The sequence below is a fragment of the Sarcophilus harrisii genome, chromosome 4 (genome assembly GCF_902635505.1).
Source record: "Sarcophilus harrisii chromosome 4, mSarHar1.11, whole genome shotgun sequence".
Taxonomy (NCBI): domain Eukaryota; kingdom Metazoa; phylum Chordata; class Mammalia; order Dasyuromorphia; family Dasyuridae; genus Sarcophilus; species Sarcophilus harrisii.
Window position 1 is genome coordinate 410,934,541 of NC_045429.1, and position 19,803 is coordinate 410,954,343.

Sequence of the window (19,803 nt, forward strand, 5' to 3'; positions counted from 1 at the left end):
TGATTTGCTGAATTATTAGCCTCCCCCACAAAAAAAAATCACTTTGCATTTATTTTTTTGCTTCCCTGTCAAGAACACATCTCCCAAATAGACCGTAAGCTGCTAGATAGTTTCCATTTTTATCTTTGTATCTGTGCATTCTGTATCACATTCTGGCACAATTCAAATCTGGAATTTTAAGTCATTTTACCCTATTCTTTCATTCCAGAATGACTAAAAGGGCCGAGAAGAATTGGACACGTGTGAATATTTTTTAATGGGTGCTGAAATCAGGGTGGCCCCATTTGGGGTTTTCTTGGCAAAGAGCAGCCTTTTGCCATTTCCTTTTCCAGCTCATTTTACAAATGAGGAACTGGGGGTTAAGTGATGTATCAGGTGTCTGAGGCCAGATTTGAACTCATGACCATGAGAGAGTTTCCCCCCTCCCCCCCTACCACCCAGCTGCTTATTAATATGTATGACTGGTCTATATCATCATGTCTATATCATCATGTCTATATCACCATCCGTCTATTTCAACATCGCTGCTTCCGCACGCCAGAAGCCACCAATGACAGGGGAGAGTCTCGCGATTATAATATTTTGAATAAACAGACCAAGAATATTAATAAATTATAAAAGTTCCGTTCATACGAAACAAAACAAAAGGAGAGACAGACGAGCGGAAATACAGAGAACGACAGAGAAAGAGACAGAGACAGACGGACAATTCCAAGATAAACGCTCCCCTTCAAGGTCCTCAGCGTCCCGCCCCTTTCTGGGCCCAGCCGTTGCATTCTACCCCTCCGACCAGAGGGAGGCGCCCTAGGTCCCCGACCTTTCCGGTCGCCTCTCGCAGGCCGCGCTTGCCCCAAACCCCGCCTCTCGCGCAGCCGCAGTGCGCCTCTCGCGCAGCCGCAGTGCGCCGCTCGCTGGCAAGTCGGAGGAAACCGGGAGAGGCGAGTCCCCTAACCTCAGCGAAAGGCCGGAAGAGAGGAGAAGATGGTGCTGGACCTGGATCTGTTTCGCGTTGATAAAGGCGGAGATCCGGCGCTGGTCCGGGAAACGCAAGAGAAGCGCTTCAAGGACCCGGGGCTGGTGGACCAGCTGGTGCGGGCGGACAGCGAGTGGCGACGATGTAGGTGCCGGGCCGCGCGCGGGAGAGACCCTCCCTGACTAATCTCCCCTCGGCCTGGGCTGGGAAGGGACTCCCCCTCCTCCTCCTTACCGGGCCCTCCGCGACCCCTCCGCCTTCCTTCGGGCCCCCGCCCGGCGGGCGCCGGCCGGGGTCGCGGGGACTCGCTCGGCGCATGCGTGTGGGGAGCGTGCTGTCAGCCTTCCTGCCAGATAGGCAGCCGAGGTGGGAGGGGATCCCGGGAGCTGCCTTAGCTCAGAAGCCCCCTCCGCCTCTTTGCTGGGCAGATAAACGGCTAAAGTCTAGCCACGTGCTGGGCTCCGTTTTTTTTTGTTTTTTTTTTTTTTTTTAACCAAATCCCTATAAAGCTGATAGCCGGTAACCCCGGAGGCTGCGGCTTTACCCCTGGGGGGGGTCTCATCCATCCCGGGATCAGTCACGCGGCTAGGAAGGAATGGGGGGAGGGTAGGATTGGAAAACCCAAAGACCCAGGACCGAAGGGACGCAAAGTTCTTCTCGCAGCAGTAGGGACGTGGGAGAGTTAAGGAAGGTCAGCTCTAGATTTACTTCCGTGACCTCTCGTTGATACAGAGGAGGGTAGAAGCTTGTTGGAAATGATTTTTTTTTTTTTTGGCAAAAATGGAGATAGGAATCAAATCGCTCTCTAATTGCAGATGTCTAAGGAACACTGGGGCGAGGCAGGGCATCCATCCTGGGCCGAAGTGGATCACTATTTGGCAGGACGCTGCTGCAGTTCTTGTGATTCATTTCGTCTGATGCAATACACTGGCAACCAGCTGGGAGCAGGGTTCCTTGAGATGCAGCTGCAAATGCCCCCAAACTAGGGTTTCTCACTTGAAAGGTCTTGAGAAATTGATTTTCTTGGTTTCTTTTTAGGGTTTTATGCTAATTCTCTTCGATAGTCCTAGTTTATGTGGTTTTCCAGATAAACTTTTTAGAGTCCTCTATACTTTCTTGAAGTTCTGTGTTATGTTAGAGGTTTGCTTCCTTGCTAATCTTTACTCATAAAAGATGACAGGATTCAACTACTTTATGTTTAGAGAAAAATAAAGCTGGGTCTGAACAAGTCAGGAGAACCAAGTTCTTGAATTAGAATGGCCCCTAAATTTGGCTATATCTTGGCCACTGCTTTAGTTTCCCCATCTGCAAAATGGAAATTTAAAAAACAACTCCAACATTTCTAGTGAACAAATAAGTGTTTCTTAATATAGGATGTTTTTCTCCCAAATCTGATGTGTAAAATGAAATTAATTGTATCTAACAATCAGTGTTGTTTTTCACTGAATATTAATACATCCATCTTTATGGGAAGAGATCTCATTTAGGCATACAGAACATTAGAGTTAAAGGATGTATATTTTTGCTAAAATCTTGTGGGTTTTTAGGTGTCGGGCACTCTAAGTGAGGAAGCCCCCTGGACCATGAAAAATTAGCAGCTATTGTGCAACTTCCAGTCATGACAAACTGCCTATAAATGACTCGGAGGGTGACGGAACTCAGATTTATCAGCAGCAGGTCTTTAACTCAGGTCTTCTTGACTGAAGTTTGCCATATCAATGAAGTCCCCTGTTTCTCTCTCCCTCATCTCCTGCCAAAAGAGAGGTTCAGAGAGGTTGGCGATTTCCATTTACTAAATCTACTGAGACTACTGTCTTCTCTGGCAGCCAGGTGGCGCGCTTCTAATTCAGCCTCAGACACTGTGTGACCCTAAGCAAGTCACCTAATTTTTTTGCCTCAGTTTCTTTATCTGTCAAATGAGCTGGAGAAGGAAACGGCCAATCACGAGTATCTTTGCCAAGAAAACCCCAGATGGGATCAGGAAGAGTTAAATACAGACAAAATGCCTGACCAGTGGAAAATTGGTCTTCTGTTTTTTTGGGACAACAGTAAACAATACCAATTTAATGAGTGTAGCCTGTATTTTTAATAATTCATATGTTTTAGGTTTATAAAACACATTGCTGTGAAATAAATTAGTATAAGTATTACTGTTTTTAACACATTAGGAAACTGAAACACATAAAGATTGGCTCAGGGTCTGGTAGCTGGTAAGTGTCACAGCTTGGACTCTGACAGGGCAGAGTAGGCCTGGATGATCCCCAAGGTCCTCAGTAGCCCTCTTGCCCGTGATAGTGGTAGTAGCTCACATTTATCTTCTAGGCTGTTACTATTTACAAAATGCTTTCCTCACAGTAATGTAATCTTCATAAAGGAGGATAAATCTAAGAGTATGAAGGATGGTTGAGAGGTGAGCCAAGAGGCTGTTGAAGTGATCTACATGTTGATGATGAGGACTTATGCTGGGATGTGGCAGTAGAAGAAAAGTTTGAATTTATGAGAGATCTATGGAGGTTAGGACACTTGGTGAACTGGTAGGAGGAGAAGTTAGGAAAAAGAGTCAAAGAGAAATCCGTATAATAATTTTTTATTTTGGGGGGAGGGGTCTGTGGAATTTGATTTCACTGCTCTATGAAACTCCCTATGAAGAAATCCCCTCTCCCAATGCAAATCATCGCCTGCTCTGCCAGTTTTAGAGTGTTTGGACCAGTTTGAAGTCTCTTCATTTTTTCAGCTTGATTTATTCCTGAATCTTTCATTCCTAGGCAGATTTCGGGCAGACAACTTAAACAAGCTGAAGAACTTATGCAGCAGAACAATTGGAGAGAAAATGAAGGTAAGAAAGGCATGAAATGATAAAGACCTGGAATGAGATAATTTGATACAGATACTGGATACAGTATGATTGATCACATGCCATGAGACCAATATGTCAAGTACTGCCCCATTTCTCAAATTTCTTAAATCTGAGGTATATTAGGTTTTTCACTTCTCAGTTATACAGAAATTATACAATTCTAGGAGCAATATCCAGACGGGTACTTGAAGAACTCATGATTTAGTCAATGAAAGATAGTCCATTCATTAACATAGATGGTAAACTCTTATTGCCTTTCATCATAAAAGAGCCTTTCAGTATTAGGAGATTGTCCTTTTGTTCTTTTTACTTTCTCAAGCAGTCTTTCTAGAACAATATCCAAGTCATTAGCTGTAGCTTTATCCTGTTCTTTAAACTTAACTTGGGAAGTAGATTCCTCTCTACTTTGTCCATGCACAACAATTACAGTGCTTGACACACAGAAGACCCTTTATAAATGTTTATGGATAGAGAAGTCGACCCTTCTATTGCATGTTAGCCTCATTTCTTCTTGTTCTTTCTTTGGTTTTATACCAGCCATTTCCAGATAATGCATTCTCTTGAATCAGTCCTCTTAAAAAAAAAAAAAGAAAAGCAATTAAGCAAGACCAATGAATACATTGACAGAGTGTATTACATTCCATATCCATAGTCTCTGGCATCTCTACCAAATAGAAGGACATGCTTCCTCATTTTTGTCCCAAGACTGGTTATTACAATTGTTTAGTAATAGTTTTTATGATCATTATTGTATTGGTTAAAAAAATAGAAGAGTCGATAAATAGAACAAACTAAATTACTGAACTCAGTAACACAGTGTAATAAACCTAAAAACATAACCCGGGGAAGAACAACTGTTTGATAAGAACTGCTGGAAAGTGATTTGGCAGAAATTAAGTTTAGACCATATCTTCAAAAGAGATACATTCCATGAATCTAAAACATCATGGCATAAAAAAAATTGGAAGATAACAAGATCAGATGATACCTTTGCAATTATGACTGAGAGAGAATTATATTTTTCCATAACTATTTTTACATCATCTGTATTTCCTGTGATCCCTCCTAACCATGTCTTACTGCCAAAAATGTTTTTAAAAATAACAGCAAAACTAACCACTCCATGGAAGAAGTCTGATATTCTGTGCAGTGTTCTGCATCTATAATTCCCTGTTTCTGCAAAGTTGATGGGGAGATATCTTCTAATCTCTTTTTTAGGGGATCAAACTTCATCATTGTGATTTCACAGCATTAATTTTTTATTGTTTTGTTATCATTCTTTCCATTTATGTTCCATTGTCCCATGAGAACATGCAAAATGACTTTAACAATGTAAAGAATAAAAAAAGAAACTGATTGCTGCATAATTATAATGACCGAACTTAACCTTAGGAGAGTTCCTTTTGTTTCAATCATGGAAAACTATGGGTGTGGAGTATGCTATATGCTGTCAGCCACAGGTGTGTTGGTTAGTTTTGCTAGGTTGGTTTTTTTTTTTCCTCTTTTAATCTTTGTTTTAAGGCATGGCTTGTTGGGTCTAGAAGGAGATAAATGTGGTATAAAATTAAAAAACCCAATAAAAATAATATGTAAAAGTACTAAGCTTTTAAGTTTGTTTTATTCTCTTCATTTTCATTATTGCAGTCACTATATTGTCTTTCTGGTACTGCCTACTGAACTATATCTGAAGAGTTTTCCCAGATTCCTGAATTTCTCATACTTGTAGTTCCTTAGGGGCAATAATAATCCTACCATATTCCACAATTTGTTCAACTATTCTGTTTCCCTTTATTCTTTCATCAGCAAAATGATCTCTCGTAAAAATCTTTCATGTGCTTGAAGAAAGTAAAATTGTAGTTCAGCCTCTTTTTAGGTAAAATAATTCTGATACTACTTGTGCCTTGTATGATCAGAGCAAATTACTTTATGTTTGCTTCAGTTTCAAAAGAGTTGATCATTTGATAATTCTATGAACTTTTCCATTTATTTTAAAATTCTTTTAATCATTTTTCTCTACTTTTTTTTTTTTTTTTTTTTTTTTTTTGGCTGAGGCATTTGGGGTTAAGTGACTTGCCCCGAGTCACACAGCTAGGAAGTGTTTGAGGCCAGATTAGAACTCGGGTCCTCCTGACTTAAGGCCAGTGCTCTATCCACTGTACCATTTAGCTACTCCTTTTCTCTACTTTAAATCATTCAAAAATCTTTATGTCTATTACATTGAGATTGACTTTCATTCAGTCATTAAACTTGTTCTTTTTAGCCAGAGCAGCACACCAGAATGGTGGCAGTGTGAGGAGAGAAGGGAATCTATTAGAGAGATATTACAAAGATGAAATTGGCAATCCTTGGTGAAAGCTTGTATGGGAGCCTGGGGGTTATGATAATGAGGAATCCAGAATGAGCTAGGTTGTGAGCCTGAGGAACTGGGAGACTGGGGATGCCCTTTACAATAATAGGGTAGGTAGGGAGGTGAGAGGGCTTAAGGGGAAAGATGAGTTCAGATTTAGACATGTTGAGTTTAAGATATCTCCAGGACATCCAGTTCAAGTTGTCCAGTAGATCTGACTCTACCAGCAAGTTTTTTTTTAAGTTTCAGTGAATCTCTCTTCTATTGGTAGCAGTCAACATATTACTTTTTAATAAGACTTATGTTGTACATTTGGCTAGTGACCTACCATGACCTTTAGATATCTATAGTCATGGAAATTACTTTCTCTGGGAATCTTGACTGTGTTGTTGTGGAACTATTTGCATATTGTTTGCATCCTGGCTGAGGTCCCAGAACTGTATTATTTCCCTTCTTCCTTTCCAGTCTCCCCCACCCCACCCTATGCCCTCTCTGGATCCACACAAACATTGCCAGTCATTCTCCATTGCAAGGAAATGAAAGTGTGTGTTCCCATTTTGACAAAAGTCTTACACTTAGCTTGATTGCCAGCTCCATAGTATGGCAGGACAGTTTTCTCCACTCCTTTGTAAACTGGCTTCTATTAATTCTTTTTTGTGTGTGTGAGTTATTTTGCACTTAAATACATAATGAGAAAAGGAAAGAAAAAAAAATCACCATGTATATACAGCAGACCATAAGAGAGGATTCAATATAAAACAATAAATTTCCATTTCAAGAAAACCTATGTAATAAATATTACACACTGTTTTCAGAGCTGCTCTACTTTACTTCCTTGTGCGTTTTCTTTTGTTCTTTGCTATGTATGTTTTAATTTTATTCCCCCTTGTCCTAAAAGAAGGGTGCAATTAAGTGTGGCTAACACACACACACACACACATATACACATATTCATACACACATATGTAACACCATACTGTGCTTACTTCCTATCTATTTTTCTGAAGGTCGATAGCATCTTCCTTTTTAAGTCCAAGTATTTCCATGTTTTTCTAAATCAACCAGTTCATCATTTCTTACACCACAGCAATATTCCTTTCTAGATTCAAACAGCATTTATCTTCATAGGATCATTGAAGTTAATTTGAGTATTTATGATAGAATACTTGGTTGTTCAAAAGTTCTTAAAACACTACTTCTATTACTGTATATAACGTTCTCTGGTTCTGTTTATTTTGCTCTTCATTATTTTGTGGTGGTCTCTCTATGCTTTTCTAAAAGTATTGAGCTCGTTATTTCTTATAACAGAGTAATATACCATCATGAACATATACCACAATTTATTTACCCATTCCCCAGGCTACTATTAATTTTAAAAAATCTTTATACCTCCCATATTGTCAGAGGCATGAAAGGTGACCTGCTGGACACCCTTCCTAACTTGAGGTTCCTCCATAAGGCAACATCCATTTGCGTCTTGATATTTAGGCAGTTTGGTTTTCTTCCCTAGATACATTGAACTCCACAAATATTAAGTCCCTTTAAGAGAGAGCAAAGTGGACACAGTGTGTAGAGTGCTAGATCTGGAATCAGGAAGACCTGAGTTCAAATTCAGCCTTGGACACTTGTGTGACTGCCTGTTGCAGTTTTTGACATTATAAAATGGAGATTATAACAGAAGAATGTTGTAAGGATCAAATGAGAAAATATTTGTAAAAAGTGCTTAGCCAGGCACATGGGTGCCATATTCTACTAGGTATATTCCTTGTTCCCTTTAAGTCTCATTCAGAGTTTGTTCTGCCCTTTTTATCAAGGTTATTTTGGATGACCATCTTTTTTTTTTTTTTTTTTTTTTTTTGAGGAATGGAACATCTCACCCAATTTGTATATGTAAAATAGAATGCAGGGGATGTCAAAAGAATAGTGTCTTATCTCTACAAGTCACATATATTGGGTAAAAGAATTAAGAAACAAAAATCCTCCGGAGATCAAGTCCATTTCCTCCATTTTACAAATGGAAATTCAGACTCTGAGAAGGGAGATCACTTGCCCCCAATTCTCTTAAGTAGTCTGCAGCAGAACCCAAATTCCAATCTAGGTCTCTTTTCAGGTTGTCATAGTCTTCTACTGGGCCTGAAGAGGATGATTTGATCAGTTATTGTGAAAAAGAAACATTCCATGTCACTAGAGCCTTGTTTTCTAATGCTCTGTAGTGTTCAGTGTCATCTATGACTTAATTTTCCCCAAAGGTGTAATGATCTTTGGTTTGCATGGCATTCTAAACTTAGCTCTTGTTGGAAAGGAACTTGTAACTCCCAATTTTCAACCAATGAATTCCTCAGTTTGCAGGAGAAAAGGGGGGGATCCTGTTTCCTTTATTAGAGGCAGGATGATGTAATAAACAGAGAGGGGGCCTTGAAGGGGAAGATTTATCCTTAAGTTCTGCATCTGACACTGGTTGTGGGGCTATGGCCAAGTCATTTAGCCTTTTACGGCTCCAAACAACTCCCCCAATTGCATGCTGCAAATAAATTGCTAGTCAGCATTACTAGAGAAGTTTTCCAAAGTGAGAATTTCTTGGATGTATGAAATTACCGGTGTAGACCAAAAATAATTCTTAAGTTGCCCCATACTAATAACTCCTAGTCTTAATTTTTGCATTAAGTGAAGAAAAGATGATGTGAATTTATGGGTATGTGGGGGGCAGGAGGGGTGGTTTGTTTTTTTTTTGACAACCTTACTTAGGCCAGGGATATTTATTTGTAAAATTACTCCTACTAGAGTATGGTGTTATCTTTTGTTTTTTTGTGATGAGTAAGGTTGAGATAAGAAAACTGAAAAGACTCAGTTAAATAGATAAAGACAAAGTTGAATAGCAACTTTGGACATGATGATTTATAAGATGATAGCAAAGAACCTGATTTCCCACTCCTGTTTGTTAATGGATTTTTAAAATTTGGACAAAGCACAAAGGTTCCAGTTTTGTTTGTTTTAAATTAGTTGTATCTTTTATATTCCTTCCATTTTGCCAGATCTCAGCCCATCCGTATCTTATTTTAATGTTTAATGGGGACAGTTCCCTTCTCAATTAGCTAGGCTGCTTCCTTTTCTGGACTATCCCTTTATCTTTTATTTAAAAAAAAAAAAAAGTTTTATTGATATTTTTTGAAAAAATCAGTATCACTGCCTAATGACTACCATTCTTACTCCTTTATTCTCTTCTAACAGACTACAGTTAAGCAAAACAAATATATGCCCTGAGAATACTGAAAAGTGAATGTTTCATTTTGCACATAGTCTCATACCTCTCTAACAAGACATGGGAGGCATATTTCTGTTAGTACTCTGAAGTCATACTTAGTCACTGTATTCATCAGAGTTCTTTTCTTTCAGTGGTCTTTTCTCTGATCTTAGTGTGATCATCATATAAAGTATTCTGACTTTTCTCTACATCAGTTCACCCAAGATTTCCCAAGATTCTCAGAATTCTTTAGATTTTTGTCATTTCTTATAGTTCAATAATATTCCCTTACATTTAAATGCCATCATTTGTTCAACTCTTCCCCAGTTGGCAGGCACTTCCCAGCCAGCTCTTTGTCATCACAAAAAGGGTTGCTATCAGTATTTTTGTCTTTCTGGAACCTTTTCCTCTGTCTCTGACCTAGTTGAGTCCAATGATTTCTTTTATGTTACTTCTCCAAGTTTTTCCATATTCCAGGAATACTGAAAAATATAATTAAAGTTAGTACAATATTTTGAACTTTTTCAAAATTCTTTTACGCTAAAGTGTATGTTGGGTGTACATTTATAGAACTTTGTTGGAGTTTGTCTCTGCTTTTATAGTGTTGGACTTCTTTCTCTCTGCAGAAAAAAGAGCCTGTGGGGGATAATGAATCCTTACCAGAGAATGTGTTGAACCTTGATGACCTGACTGCAGACACCTTAGCGGTATGTTAGACTTTCTCTTTTTCAGGCACAGCATGACTGTATGGGGTTTTCTGTTCTTTTTTCCTGTGACCTTATTGTGAAATTGCAGGTATATATGCTCAACTCTGCTGTCTTTACTTTTTCCAGCTCTTGTGAACTTGTGCAAAATAGAAGCCTGTGCATCTAGCATTCCTTTCCCATCCCCTATATTCCAAAGTGTTCACTTGCCATTAGTGTTGGAGGCAGATGAAAAATAGCTGTGGAAAGGGAAAATGTAGAGACTGAGAAAGGGGAGATGCTAGACCAGTGTTTAAGTTTTCACCATCTTTAATTCCCAAATACAATCGGGTGTTTTGAATTTGAATCAGCATATGACTAACATTATACTAAGTGCTATGGGAGAAATAAAAGAAGTATCAGTATCTATTCAGGAAGCTTTCCTAGGGAAAAAGCATACATAAAACAATTGGGGAACAATGAAAAATAAGATCTACTGTATTGCTTAATTAGAACACTCAGGAAGATTTCAGAGAGAATTCTTGTGAGGATTATCCCATCAGAATTTCTCATAATATATAGAGGGCAAATGGGCAGAAATTCACCTGTGCTTTAGTTATTCCAAGGGGAAAAAAAAGTGAATGTGATTATAAGGCAGGGATGGTTTGCATATCTAATCCTTTTGTGAAATAATGCTTTGAAAGCTCAAGTTGTTTGTTTTTAGTGGCATATTGAGATATTGGAATGTTTTAGTGAATTCACAGAATGGGGAGTCAGGGCATTTGATTTAGCATAACCTGGAGTGGCTTGGGTTTCTTCATGTAGAGCCTGAAAGTGACACAAATAAAAAAAGTCCGACTCCTTATTGATGAAGCCATCATCAAGTGTGATGCTGAGAGGATACAATTGGAATCAGAGCGATTTGAAAGTCTTCGAGAAATTGGGAACCTCCTCCACCCCTCTGTGCCCATCAGTAATGATGAGGTAAGCCACAATAATCCTTATGGGAAAGCATCTTTCATTGCTGTTTCTCTGTTCTTGGGGGAAGAACTTTGAAACATTGGCACTCTCTGAATAACAGGCCCTGGGTCACAAGCAGGCTCTTTTGTGTCTTCCTTCTGCCCACCAGTTGGGAATTGAAGCAATCAGATCCCTGCCTGATTAGGAAGTAGCAGAGGCAGCAGGTAGGAAGAGACACTGGCACAGAAGTCTCTTCTAAATGGGGCTGCTCTCCCACACTGCTTGTTGCCCAGGGAAGCAGTGGGTTTAGTGGGAGGGGTCTGCTAAATCAACCTAACCCCCTCACCCACACCCAACTGAGAAGAGGCAGGTTGAAGGGAAATCTGCATGATAAAAGTTTCCTGTGGAGCTGGAGCTTCCAGAGCACAAAGCAGCTCTGAGCTCAGTCTTTGTTCCATGACACCCCAGCCGTGGCAAGGCCCATCTGTGCCTCTTTCATTCATTCTCTGTTGAGCATTAAACTCTCTGAGGCCTGGTGTGCAAGAGGCTGCAGAGCTGAGACAGGCAGTCGGGGTCAAGGCCCTGATCCCGCCCTTACTCTGGCCTCTGGACCAATGAGAGCCAGAAAAAAAGAGATCGCATTCTCATCAGTACTTTCAGGCAGCGCTGATTGTCAGGAGAAGGTTGCCCTAGTGGGGGCCTTTCTAGAAGGGCCAGAGTCATTTAAAAGGGTAAAAGCAAAAAGAGGACTACAGGTCTCCTGAAAAATCATGATCTCATTCATCATGTCTCTAGTCCCCTGGACTCTCCAAACTAGCATTTGTGTCTTGAATAAAGCTTCCTGCAACGTGTTTTCTCTAGGCTCTGTTTACAGTGAACAAAGCTCAGTTGTGGATTAGCTAGAGGCTTTCTTAACAAAACTTGTAGGGTTTAGACAAAGCTCACTTGTGAGTGAGCTAGGGGCCTTCTTCACAAAACTGTTTCCTCTTAATTTGAGTATCAGATAGAAGATGATTACTGAATGAGGACTCCTTGTCCTCTCTCTTGATTCTATTTGCTCAGGATGCTGACAACAAAGTAGAAAGGATTTGGGGTGATTGTACTGTGAGAAAGAAATATTCTCACGTGGACCTGGTAGTGATGGTGGACGGCTTTGAAGGTGAAAAAGGAGCAGTGGTGGCTGGAAGCCGGGGCTACTTCCTGAAGGTGAGAATGGGAACTAGTATCCACAACAGGATGAGTCTGTAAAGCAGCAGTCCAGCCTGCTAAAGAGAACTATTTTTGTTGCCTTATATCTATAAGATATTGTTATCATTCAAACATTGTTCACTCAGAGGGCAGTGGGAGATTTTTGAGGAGGGGGGGAGGAAAAAGAAGGGGAGTGTCAGATGTTACAGCAGTGATATGGAAAAGGTAACAAGAGCATGATAATGCCAAGTCTAGGGTAGAGTCCATGTACTCATTATCTAGCCAAGAAAGCAGTTATTTATAATAGTGGAATCAGATAATGTTGTCTAGGCATGAGTGTCCCCTGAAGCCACTTCCAAATGGGACCTCCTCCGGAACACCCACTTCTCCACCAAGCAGCTGGAGAGAGGTCACCACTTTGTCTCATTTCTGTTACCCAGCTGTCCCTTGGGAGTAATACTTCTTCCAACTGGCTAAGTCTGTAGAAAATGCCCAAGAGGGAGGAGATTGGGCCTTTGAACTTCCTTAAATTGGCTAGTCCCCCAAAAACTGTCAAGGGAAACTATTCTAGATTTAGTTCTTTTTACTTCTGAAAAGCATCCATGGAAATCCTATCATCTCTCTTTAATAACCTCTAAGCATTTGTCATGAGTAATGAGAGTTCCTATCTCCAGCCAGAATTATTCTAAAAGAAAGCCCTGTGAAAGGGAAATGCAGTGTTTTAAGAACTACTGAGTTGAAGGAGACCTTGTCCTGAATTCTGTTTTAAAAGGACAGTTACATTTTTTTTTAATTTGGTATCTTATCCCACCCTTTCCTCCTGGTTCTGCCCTCCTGCTCTTGGCCCCTGAGAGCAAAAACAAGAGTAAAAATTAGAAATCACGAGGAGGCAGATTTAGATCTGATGTCAGGAAAAACTCTGACAATTAGAACTGTCCCAGAGTGGAACAGGCTGCCTCCAGGTAGTGAAATCTTTCCTTGGAAGTCTTTAGGCTGAAGCCTGCTAACTACTGGGCTGGGATGTTTGACAGTTGTGAGATACCTTTTATTTATAGCTTAGACTAGCTGGTCACCAGGGTTCCTTCCAGAACTCAAAGTTGGTGCTTTTCCTCTGAAGATTTCATTGAATGACATATGGAGGCATGGAGCAATAGAGAACCACCACATGGATTTGTTGATTACAGTTCATAAGTTTTCTTGACTTCTTCAGTAATAACTGGGTTTTGATAGGTCCTGTTACCCAAACTGCTTCTGTTTTAATTTTGGCAGGTAGCTTAACTCTACAAGAATCAATAAATCTTTGTTCCTACAGGGAGTCCTTGTGTTCTTGGAGCAGGCCCTTATCCAGCTTGCCCTTCGAACCCTTGCCAGCAGGGGCTATACCCCCATCTACACCCCTTTCTTCATGAGAAAAGAGGTGATGCAAGAGGTAGCACAACTCAGCCAGTTCGATGAGGAACTATACAAGGTGAGTATTATAGGAACAGATGGGCAATTTCTATGTAGAGGGAAAGCAAACCAGGCTACGGTAGGAGAGAGAGAGAGTAAAGGGCCAGGGATCTTTTAGGGAGGTATCAAAGTCTTCCAGCAGTATAGGAAGAGAGAAAAGAGATTGCGGCCCTTGGTAACTGATTAGAGCTCATTATCCTTCTTAGTCTCCCCTTACTCGGTGTGCTTTGGAGGAAGAATCCCTAGAGCTCCAGCCCAGAGGGTCACCTTTTGAATGAGAGGCCCTTCTCTTGTCTCACTCATCTGAGCCATCTTGTATCAGGTTTCTATCGAACATCAGTTTTCCTACTTGTCTCTTAGCCAGCAACAGCAGGAGAAGGGGGAAGGGAAGAGGCTCCCTAAGGATAGTGAGATATAAAGAGTGCTGGATTTGGAGTGGGAGTGCCTTGTTCAGAAACTTCTGTTCTCCAGTGTGACCTGGGCCAGTCCTTTGGCCACTCTAGGTCTCATTTTCCTCACCTGTAAAAGTGATGGATTTGGTCTAGGTGACTTCTCATATCCCTTCCTATTCTAAAATTTGATTTGTGGTCCTCGCAGGTGATTGGCAAAGGCAGTGAAAAATCTGATGATAATTCCTATGATGAGAAGTACTTGATTGCCACCTCAGAGCAGCCCATTGCCGCCCTGCACCGAGATGAATGGCTTCGACCAGAAGACTTGCCTATCAAGTATGCTGGCTTCTCTACCTGCTTCCGCCAGGAGGTGGGCTCCCATGGTCGTGACACCCGTGGCATCTTCCGGGTCCACCAATTTGAGAAGGTGAGTGGATCTGTCTGTCAAGCCATCTAGGCTGGCGAGAGGAAATACCTAATCTGAGAGTGAGTCATTTGAGGTCACATTGAACCATAGCTCACCTCTTATGCTCCTGCCTGAAAAGGATCTCTCCTTATTTGTGGGCTTCTGGGATCCTTAATTGTTTTCGCTGGCTTTCTAGGGAGAGAAAAAGTTTCAGAAAACGACTCTTGCTCTGTATTTGTTCCTATCGTTTGTCTCTCCTACTTTAAGGATTGTTTTTGGTGGAGAACTTAAAAGAGAAGAACTCTAGTATTAATAGCATAATATATTAGGGTAAAGCACACTTTCAGACAAGAGACAAGTCCTGAATTTTTCCTGCCTCTGACACTTACTCGTTATATAGCCGTGGAGAAGCCACTGTCTTTCTGAACCTGTTTTCTTCTCTGTAAATGAGATTAATAATAGCTACAGTGCCTTCCTCATGGGATTTTTTAGAGGCTTATAGGAGATATAGCACATTAAAGTGTTATCAAAATGCCATCTATCAGTAGTACAGAGGAGCTCTGTCTTTGTGTTCTGGGGCCCCCAGCCTTCTTCTCACTGTTAGCCATCTCTCACTGCTGTATCCCCACTGGCACTTGGGTTGGCAGGTCAGCAGGAGAAGAATTGGAGAATTAGATTCTCTCTCCATACTTACTCCTGATCCCCCAGATTCCTCAGTTGACTCATCCTAACCCTGTACCTTTGCCCCCTCTCTCTAGATTGAGCAATTTGTCTATGCCTCACCACATGACAACAAATCATGGGAGATGTTTGATGAGATGATCAGCACTGCTGAGGAGTTCTATCAGGCCTTGGGCATCCCTTATCATATTGTGAATATTGTCTCAGGTAGGAGGCCGAGAGCTTGCTGTCTTCTTTGACTCTTTTCATTACAGTTCATAAACATCATCACCATTTGGATTGCTTCACAGAAATATAAAACAATCCTGCTAATTGCTTACATTGATTAAATTATTATAATTCCATCTGTGTAAACTGAAATTAAAATATGTGCCCTTCTTACTCTGCTCTGGAGTTAGCATATAAATTTGACTACTTTGGGAAAAAGGACATTAGGTGAGTTTCAGAAACCTCCTTTCTGTCCTCCATTCCCTAGAGAGAAGAGAATTCTGAACTTTAGTTGATAGGAATGATTTAAAGGAAAAGTGGCTTTGGTCTAACTTAATAGGGAGAGTAGTAAAATAGTAGAAAATCCCCAAACCTTGGTAGGAGTTTCTATTCCCCTGTTGTGAATTTTCAGGCTTTTTCTTTGTAGGCTCTTTGAACCATGCTGCTAGTAAGAAGCTGGACCTGGAGGCCTGGTTCCCTGGCTCAGGAGCCTTCCGTGAATTAGTATCCTGCTCCAATTGCACAGACTATCAGGCCCGTCGGCTCCGCATCCGCTATGGGCAGACTAAGAAGATGATGGATAAGGTAGGATATTTTGGGGCAATCAGGAAGAAGTAGGCTCTAGGATGAGAGCTAAAAGTACATTTCCAATCAGCTTTAAGGCTGCTGAGGGAGGCTAAAGATTTCTGTTTAGGGTCCAGAAGGAGTCACAGTGGTCAGGGCTGTAAACCTCCACTTGGCTTTGTTCTCTTGGCTGGAGTAAAGGATAAATAACTACTTCCTTGCCCAGAACTTGTTGAAGATAGTTATTAGGCTTCTGAGAGACACACTTGGGTTTTGAATGACATTGTGGGGTCACCCTTCTTCCTAGGTGGAATTTGTCCATATGCTTAATGCCACAATGTGTGCCACAACCCGTACCATCTGCGCCATCCTAGAGAACTACCAGACGGAGAATGGTATCATTGTCCCTGAGAAGTTAAAGGAATTCATGCCACCAGGTGAGATCTTTCCCCTCTTCCCCTGTTTTCTCTTCACTCAATTTACCATCCTCTTTTTCTACTCTAAAAATATATATCTCAAATCCCAGCTGACCAGGAGACACTTGTTTCCCCGACTTCCTTATTCCATTCCCTTCATTTCCTCCTTCCAGCTCTCCAATATACTCAAGAGGTTTTTGTTTCATGTATATCTCAAACACTTTATCTTCTGAGCCTCTCTGAAGAACATAATGAAATTTTTAAAAACAGAAATATGAATATAGCTAAAACCCTTATTCAGTGGAGAGGATAGAGAAGGCCATTATAGGATCTCCTTCCCTCAGAGAGTCGCCATTGACTCAATTCTTCCATGGGCTCATTACCCCCTAGCTGCTAAAAACCACTTGGTTTTGCTTTTTTCCCTTTTTAGGTCTTCAAGAATTGATACCCTTTGTGAAGCCTGCCCCAATTGACCAGGAGCTATCCAAGAAACAAAAGAAACAGCATGAGGGTGGCAAAAAGAAAATGACGGCGGGAGATGCGGCCCTGGAAGGTCGGCTGCAGAACATGGAGGTCACTGATGCCTGAACGTAGCTCAGCTCCTCATTCTTTTGTCTCTGCCAGCCTGGCACCCAGGACCCTGACCCGGGGCAGCAGAACAAGCATCCACACATTGCCCCACCCCATCCTGGCCCGAAGCTACAGAATCCGCTCGTACAGCGCACCTGCCTCTGCTTGGACTGGGGGCTTTCTCTCTGATGACTGATAAAAGATGTAATAAAGAGTCTGTGGGAGGTCAGCGTTTCCTTGGTCACCCTCACTGTGCGCTAGTGCCATCTGACACTTCTCCTGTGAGGTGATCCCAGCCCGCCTTTCTGCTTCACAAAAATAACTGCCCTTGGCTTTGGGTGGGGGTGTCTCCTGTGACTCTGGAGCACCAAGAGGGAATTTCTAACCAGGCCCTGGAGATCTAAAGTAGGGAGAGCAGTGGCAGTGTTGAGAAAAAGTGCCGAGAGAGAAGTAGAACTTTAGGGAATACGGAGTTACTGGCCTGGAACATTGTGGTTTTAATGATGGCTGCTGTTACCAAGGCAATGGAGCTACATATGGTCAATGATTGATTTGTAAAAATTCATGAGCTCCTTTGCTGTTGTAGCAGGGATCATACAGGAGAACTTCATTAATTCATGTCAATTGAATTAATGCATTAAGCACTAGGCCTGTTGTATATAAGGTGCTGCTAAGATTTAGGGAGACAGAGGCAGAAATAAAATCCACTGCCTCCAGTACTACTAAGGGGAGGTGGCAGTGCTGATACAGCATGTGTGCACAGAAGCAAATGCAACCAATTAATAATCATTTATTAGGTGCTTGCTATGTGCCATGTTAAGTGCTGGGGAAGTGGTTTGGAGTAGAAATAGAGAAGAAATTGTTGGCAGTTACAGTGAATTAAAAAGTTCTTGTATAGAAGGGGGCCTTGAAGGCCACATGAGCTAATCCTTGAATTGAAAGTCATGAGGAATTCCAAAGGGCAAATAGGAGAAATGAAGACCAATCTTTGGGGAGGGGACATCCTATTCAAAGATCAAGAGGTGGGAATTAAACTCTTGTTTGGGAAATAGAAAAGGTTCATTTAAATATGAAGGAAAGGAAAGTGGAGTGCACCTGAAAATGGGCTGGTCACATGGCAAGAACAAAGGATGAAATTGATAACCTCAAAATGACTGGGAAAATCATAATTCCAATTCTTGGGAGACCATGGACTAGAGCCACCAAGAGGAGCATCTGTGGTTGGGTGGGAGTTGTATTATCAGGAGCTTCCTAATTGGTGAGATCATTGATCCATTAGAGTATTGAGTATCTTATTTGAATGCTGAACCTGGTCAGATCCATATTTTAGGAATATCAATTTGTTAGCAATGTGAAGGACAGATTGGAGAGAAGAAAGCCTAGAAATGGGGAGCAATTAGGATGCATTGCCACCAGGTTATGGGTGATGACAGTTTTGTGGGGGACGAGAATAAAGATTAGAAATGTTAGAGAAGCAGATTCAGTGACAGCAACTGGATATGGTGGGTGAGAGTCTGCTCTGAACTATAACTAGCACTAATAGGAAATACAAACAGAAACAAAGTAGAAAGTAAGCACTAATAGGAAATACAAATAGAAACAAAGAGAATAAGCACAAAATACAAATAGGAACAAGAGAATCTGATAAAGTGGGGGTGGGGGGACCCTTTCCTCAAGAAGCTTACATTCTAGTGGGGGAAGACAACACACAGGGAAAGAGTGAAGATAGTGGGTCTGGGTCCCTTTAAAATGGAGATTATAGAAGGACTGACCAGTTAGAGGAAAGGACTGATAAGGCGGCTAGTGGATCTTGATGAGAAAGGTATCTTCCAGGTGGAGAAAGAAATCCATAGGAGCAGAACTGGGAGAGGAGTGGAGAGTAAAGGATGACTCGCAGCTTACAGACCTGGGATGGCATAGGCTTTGACAAAAATGGGGAAGGAGAAAAACCAGTGGTTTAATGGGCTCCATGAATGGAGATGAGGTGAGATCTATCTTGAGCTTAAAAGTTTGAGTTTGGACACCTAAGTCAAATCCACCACAATGATGAGCAGTTGGTGTTCGGGACAGGTTTTGGGGCCATGTGCTTGAGAGTCAGCGTAGGGGATGAAGTGTTGGAGAGGAAAGGGTCCTGGTGTGTACCATGATTGATGATCTAGCAAAGGATTTTAGAGTGGAAGTGGAGGCAGGTAAAAGAACTGAGCAGCCTCAGGAAAACCATGAAGAAAAGGTATCCAGGAGGGGATTATTAACAATCTCAAAAGCTACAGATGAGGTCAAAAAAGATGAGAAGTGAGAAAAGACCATTGTTCTCAGTTCAATGGTAACCTTGGAAAGAGCAGCTTGAATTGAGTGGGGAGGTTGGAAGCCAGATTAGAAGGGATTGAAGAGTGAATGAAAACCCGAGGTCAGGAGTCAATGAATGGAGGCAGTTTCTTCTATCCGAAAGAGGACAAAGACATGGGATGTTGGCTTGAAAGGCATCTCCTTTCCAGGTGTGGGGAATGAGAAACCAAACCAAGAGGAAGCACCAATTGATCACTGCAGTTCAAAGCACAAGTTGTGGAGGAGCTGGAGGGGAGGTTCTCGCTCCTTTTTGTGGAGTTTCCAGCAGTAATTTGACACAATCTAACTCCTCCTGGTTCACAGTGACATTCAGAGTCTATATTTACGCAGTGCCTTTCATCCTGGGATCTATCTACAGACATTTTTCTTTAATAACACCTTGTGAGGTCTTCTGACAGCCCTAAATGCCAACCATTTATTATTTGTTTTATCCTTATGACATTCCCAAGGAGGCAGAAATAATGATACCCATTGCAGCCAGGGGAAAACTGAAGCAATAAGAGCGTAAGAGCATATGATCCAC

General features: G+C 41.4%; 1 protein-coding gene across 1 annotated transcript; it reads left to right on the plus strand.

Annotated features, from left to right (window-relative positions):
- The first annotated feature begins 855 nt into the window (after nt 1-855).
- Nucleotides 856-17,163, plus strand: SARS1 (seryl-tRNA synthetase 1). Its single transcript, XM_003769718.3, has 11 exons — nt 856-1,117; nt 3,739-3,809; nt 10,045-10,125; nt 10,927-11,085; nt 12,124-12,267; nt 13,562-13,717; nt 14,296-14,517; nt 15,255-15,384; nt 15,812-15,969; nt 16,256-16,385; nt 16,795-17,163. The coding sequence occupies exons 1-11, from the start codon at nt 982-984 to the stop codon at nt 16,950-16,952; spliced, it is 1,545 nt and encodes a 514-aa protein (XP_003769766.1). The 5' UTR covers nt 856-981; the 3' UTR covers nt 16,953-17,163.
- The last annotated feature ends 2,640 nt before the right edge of the window (nt 17,164-19,803 follow it).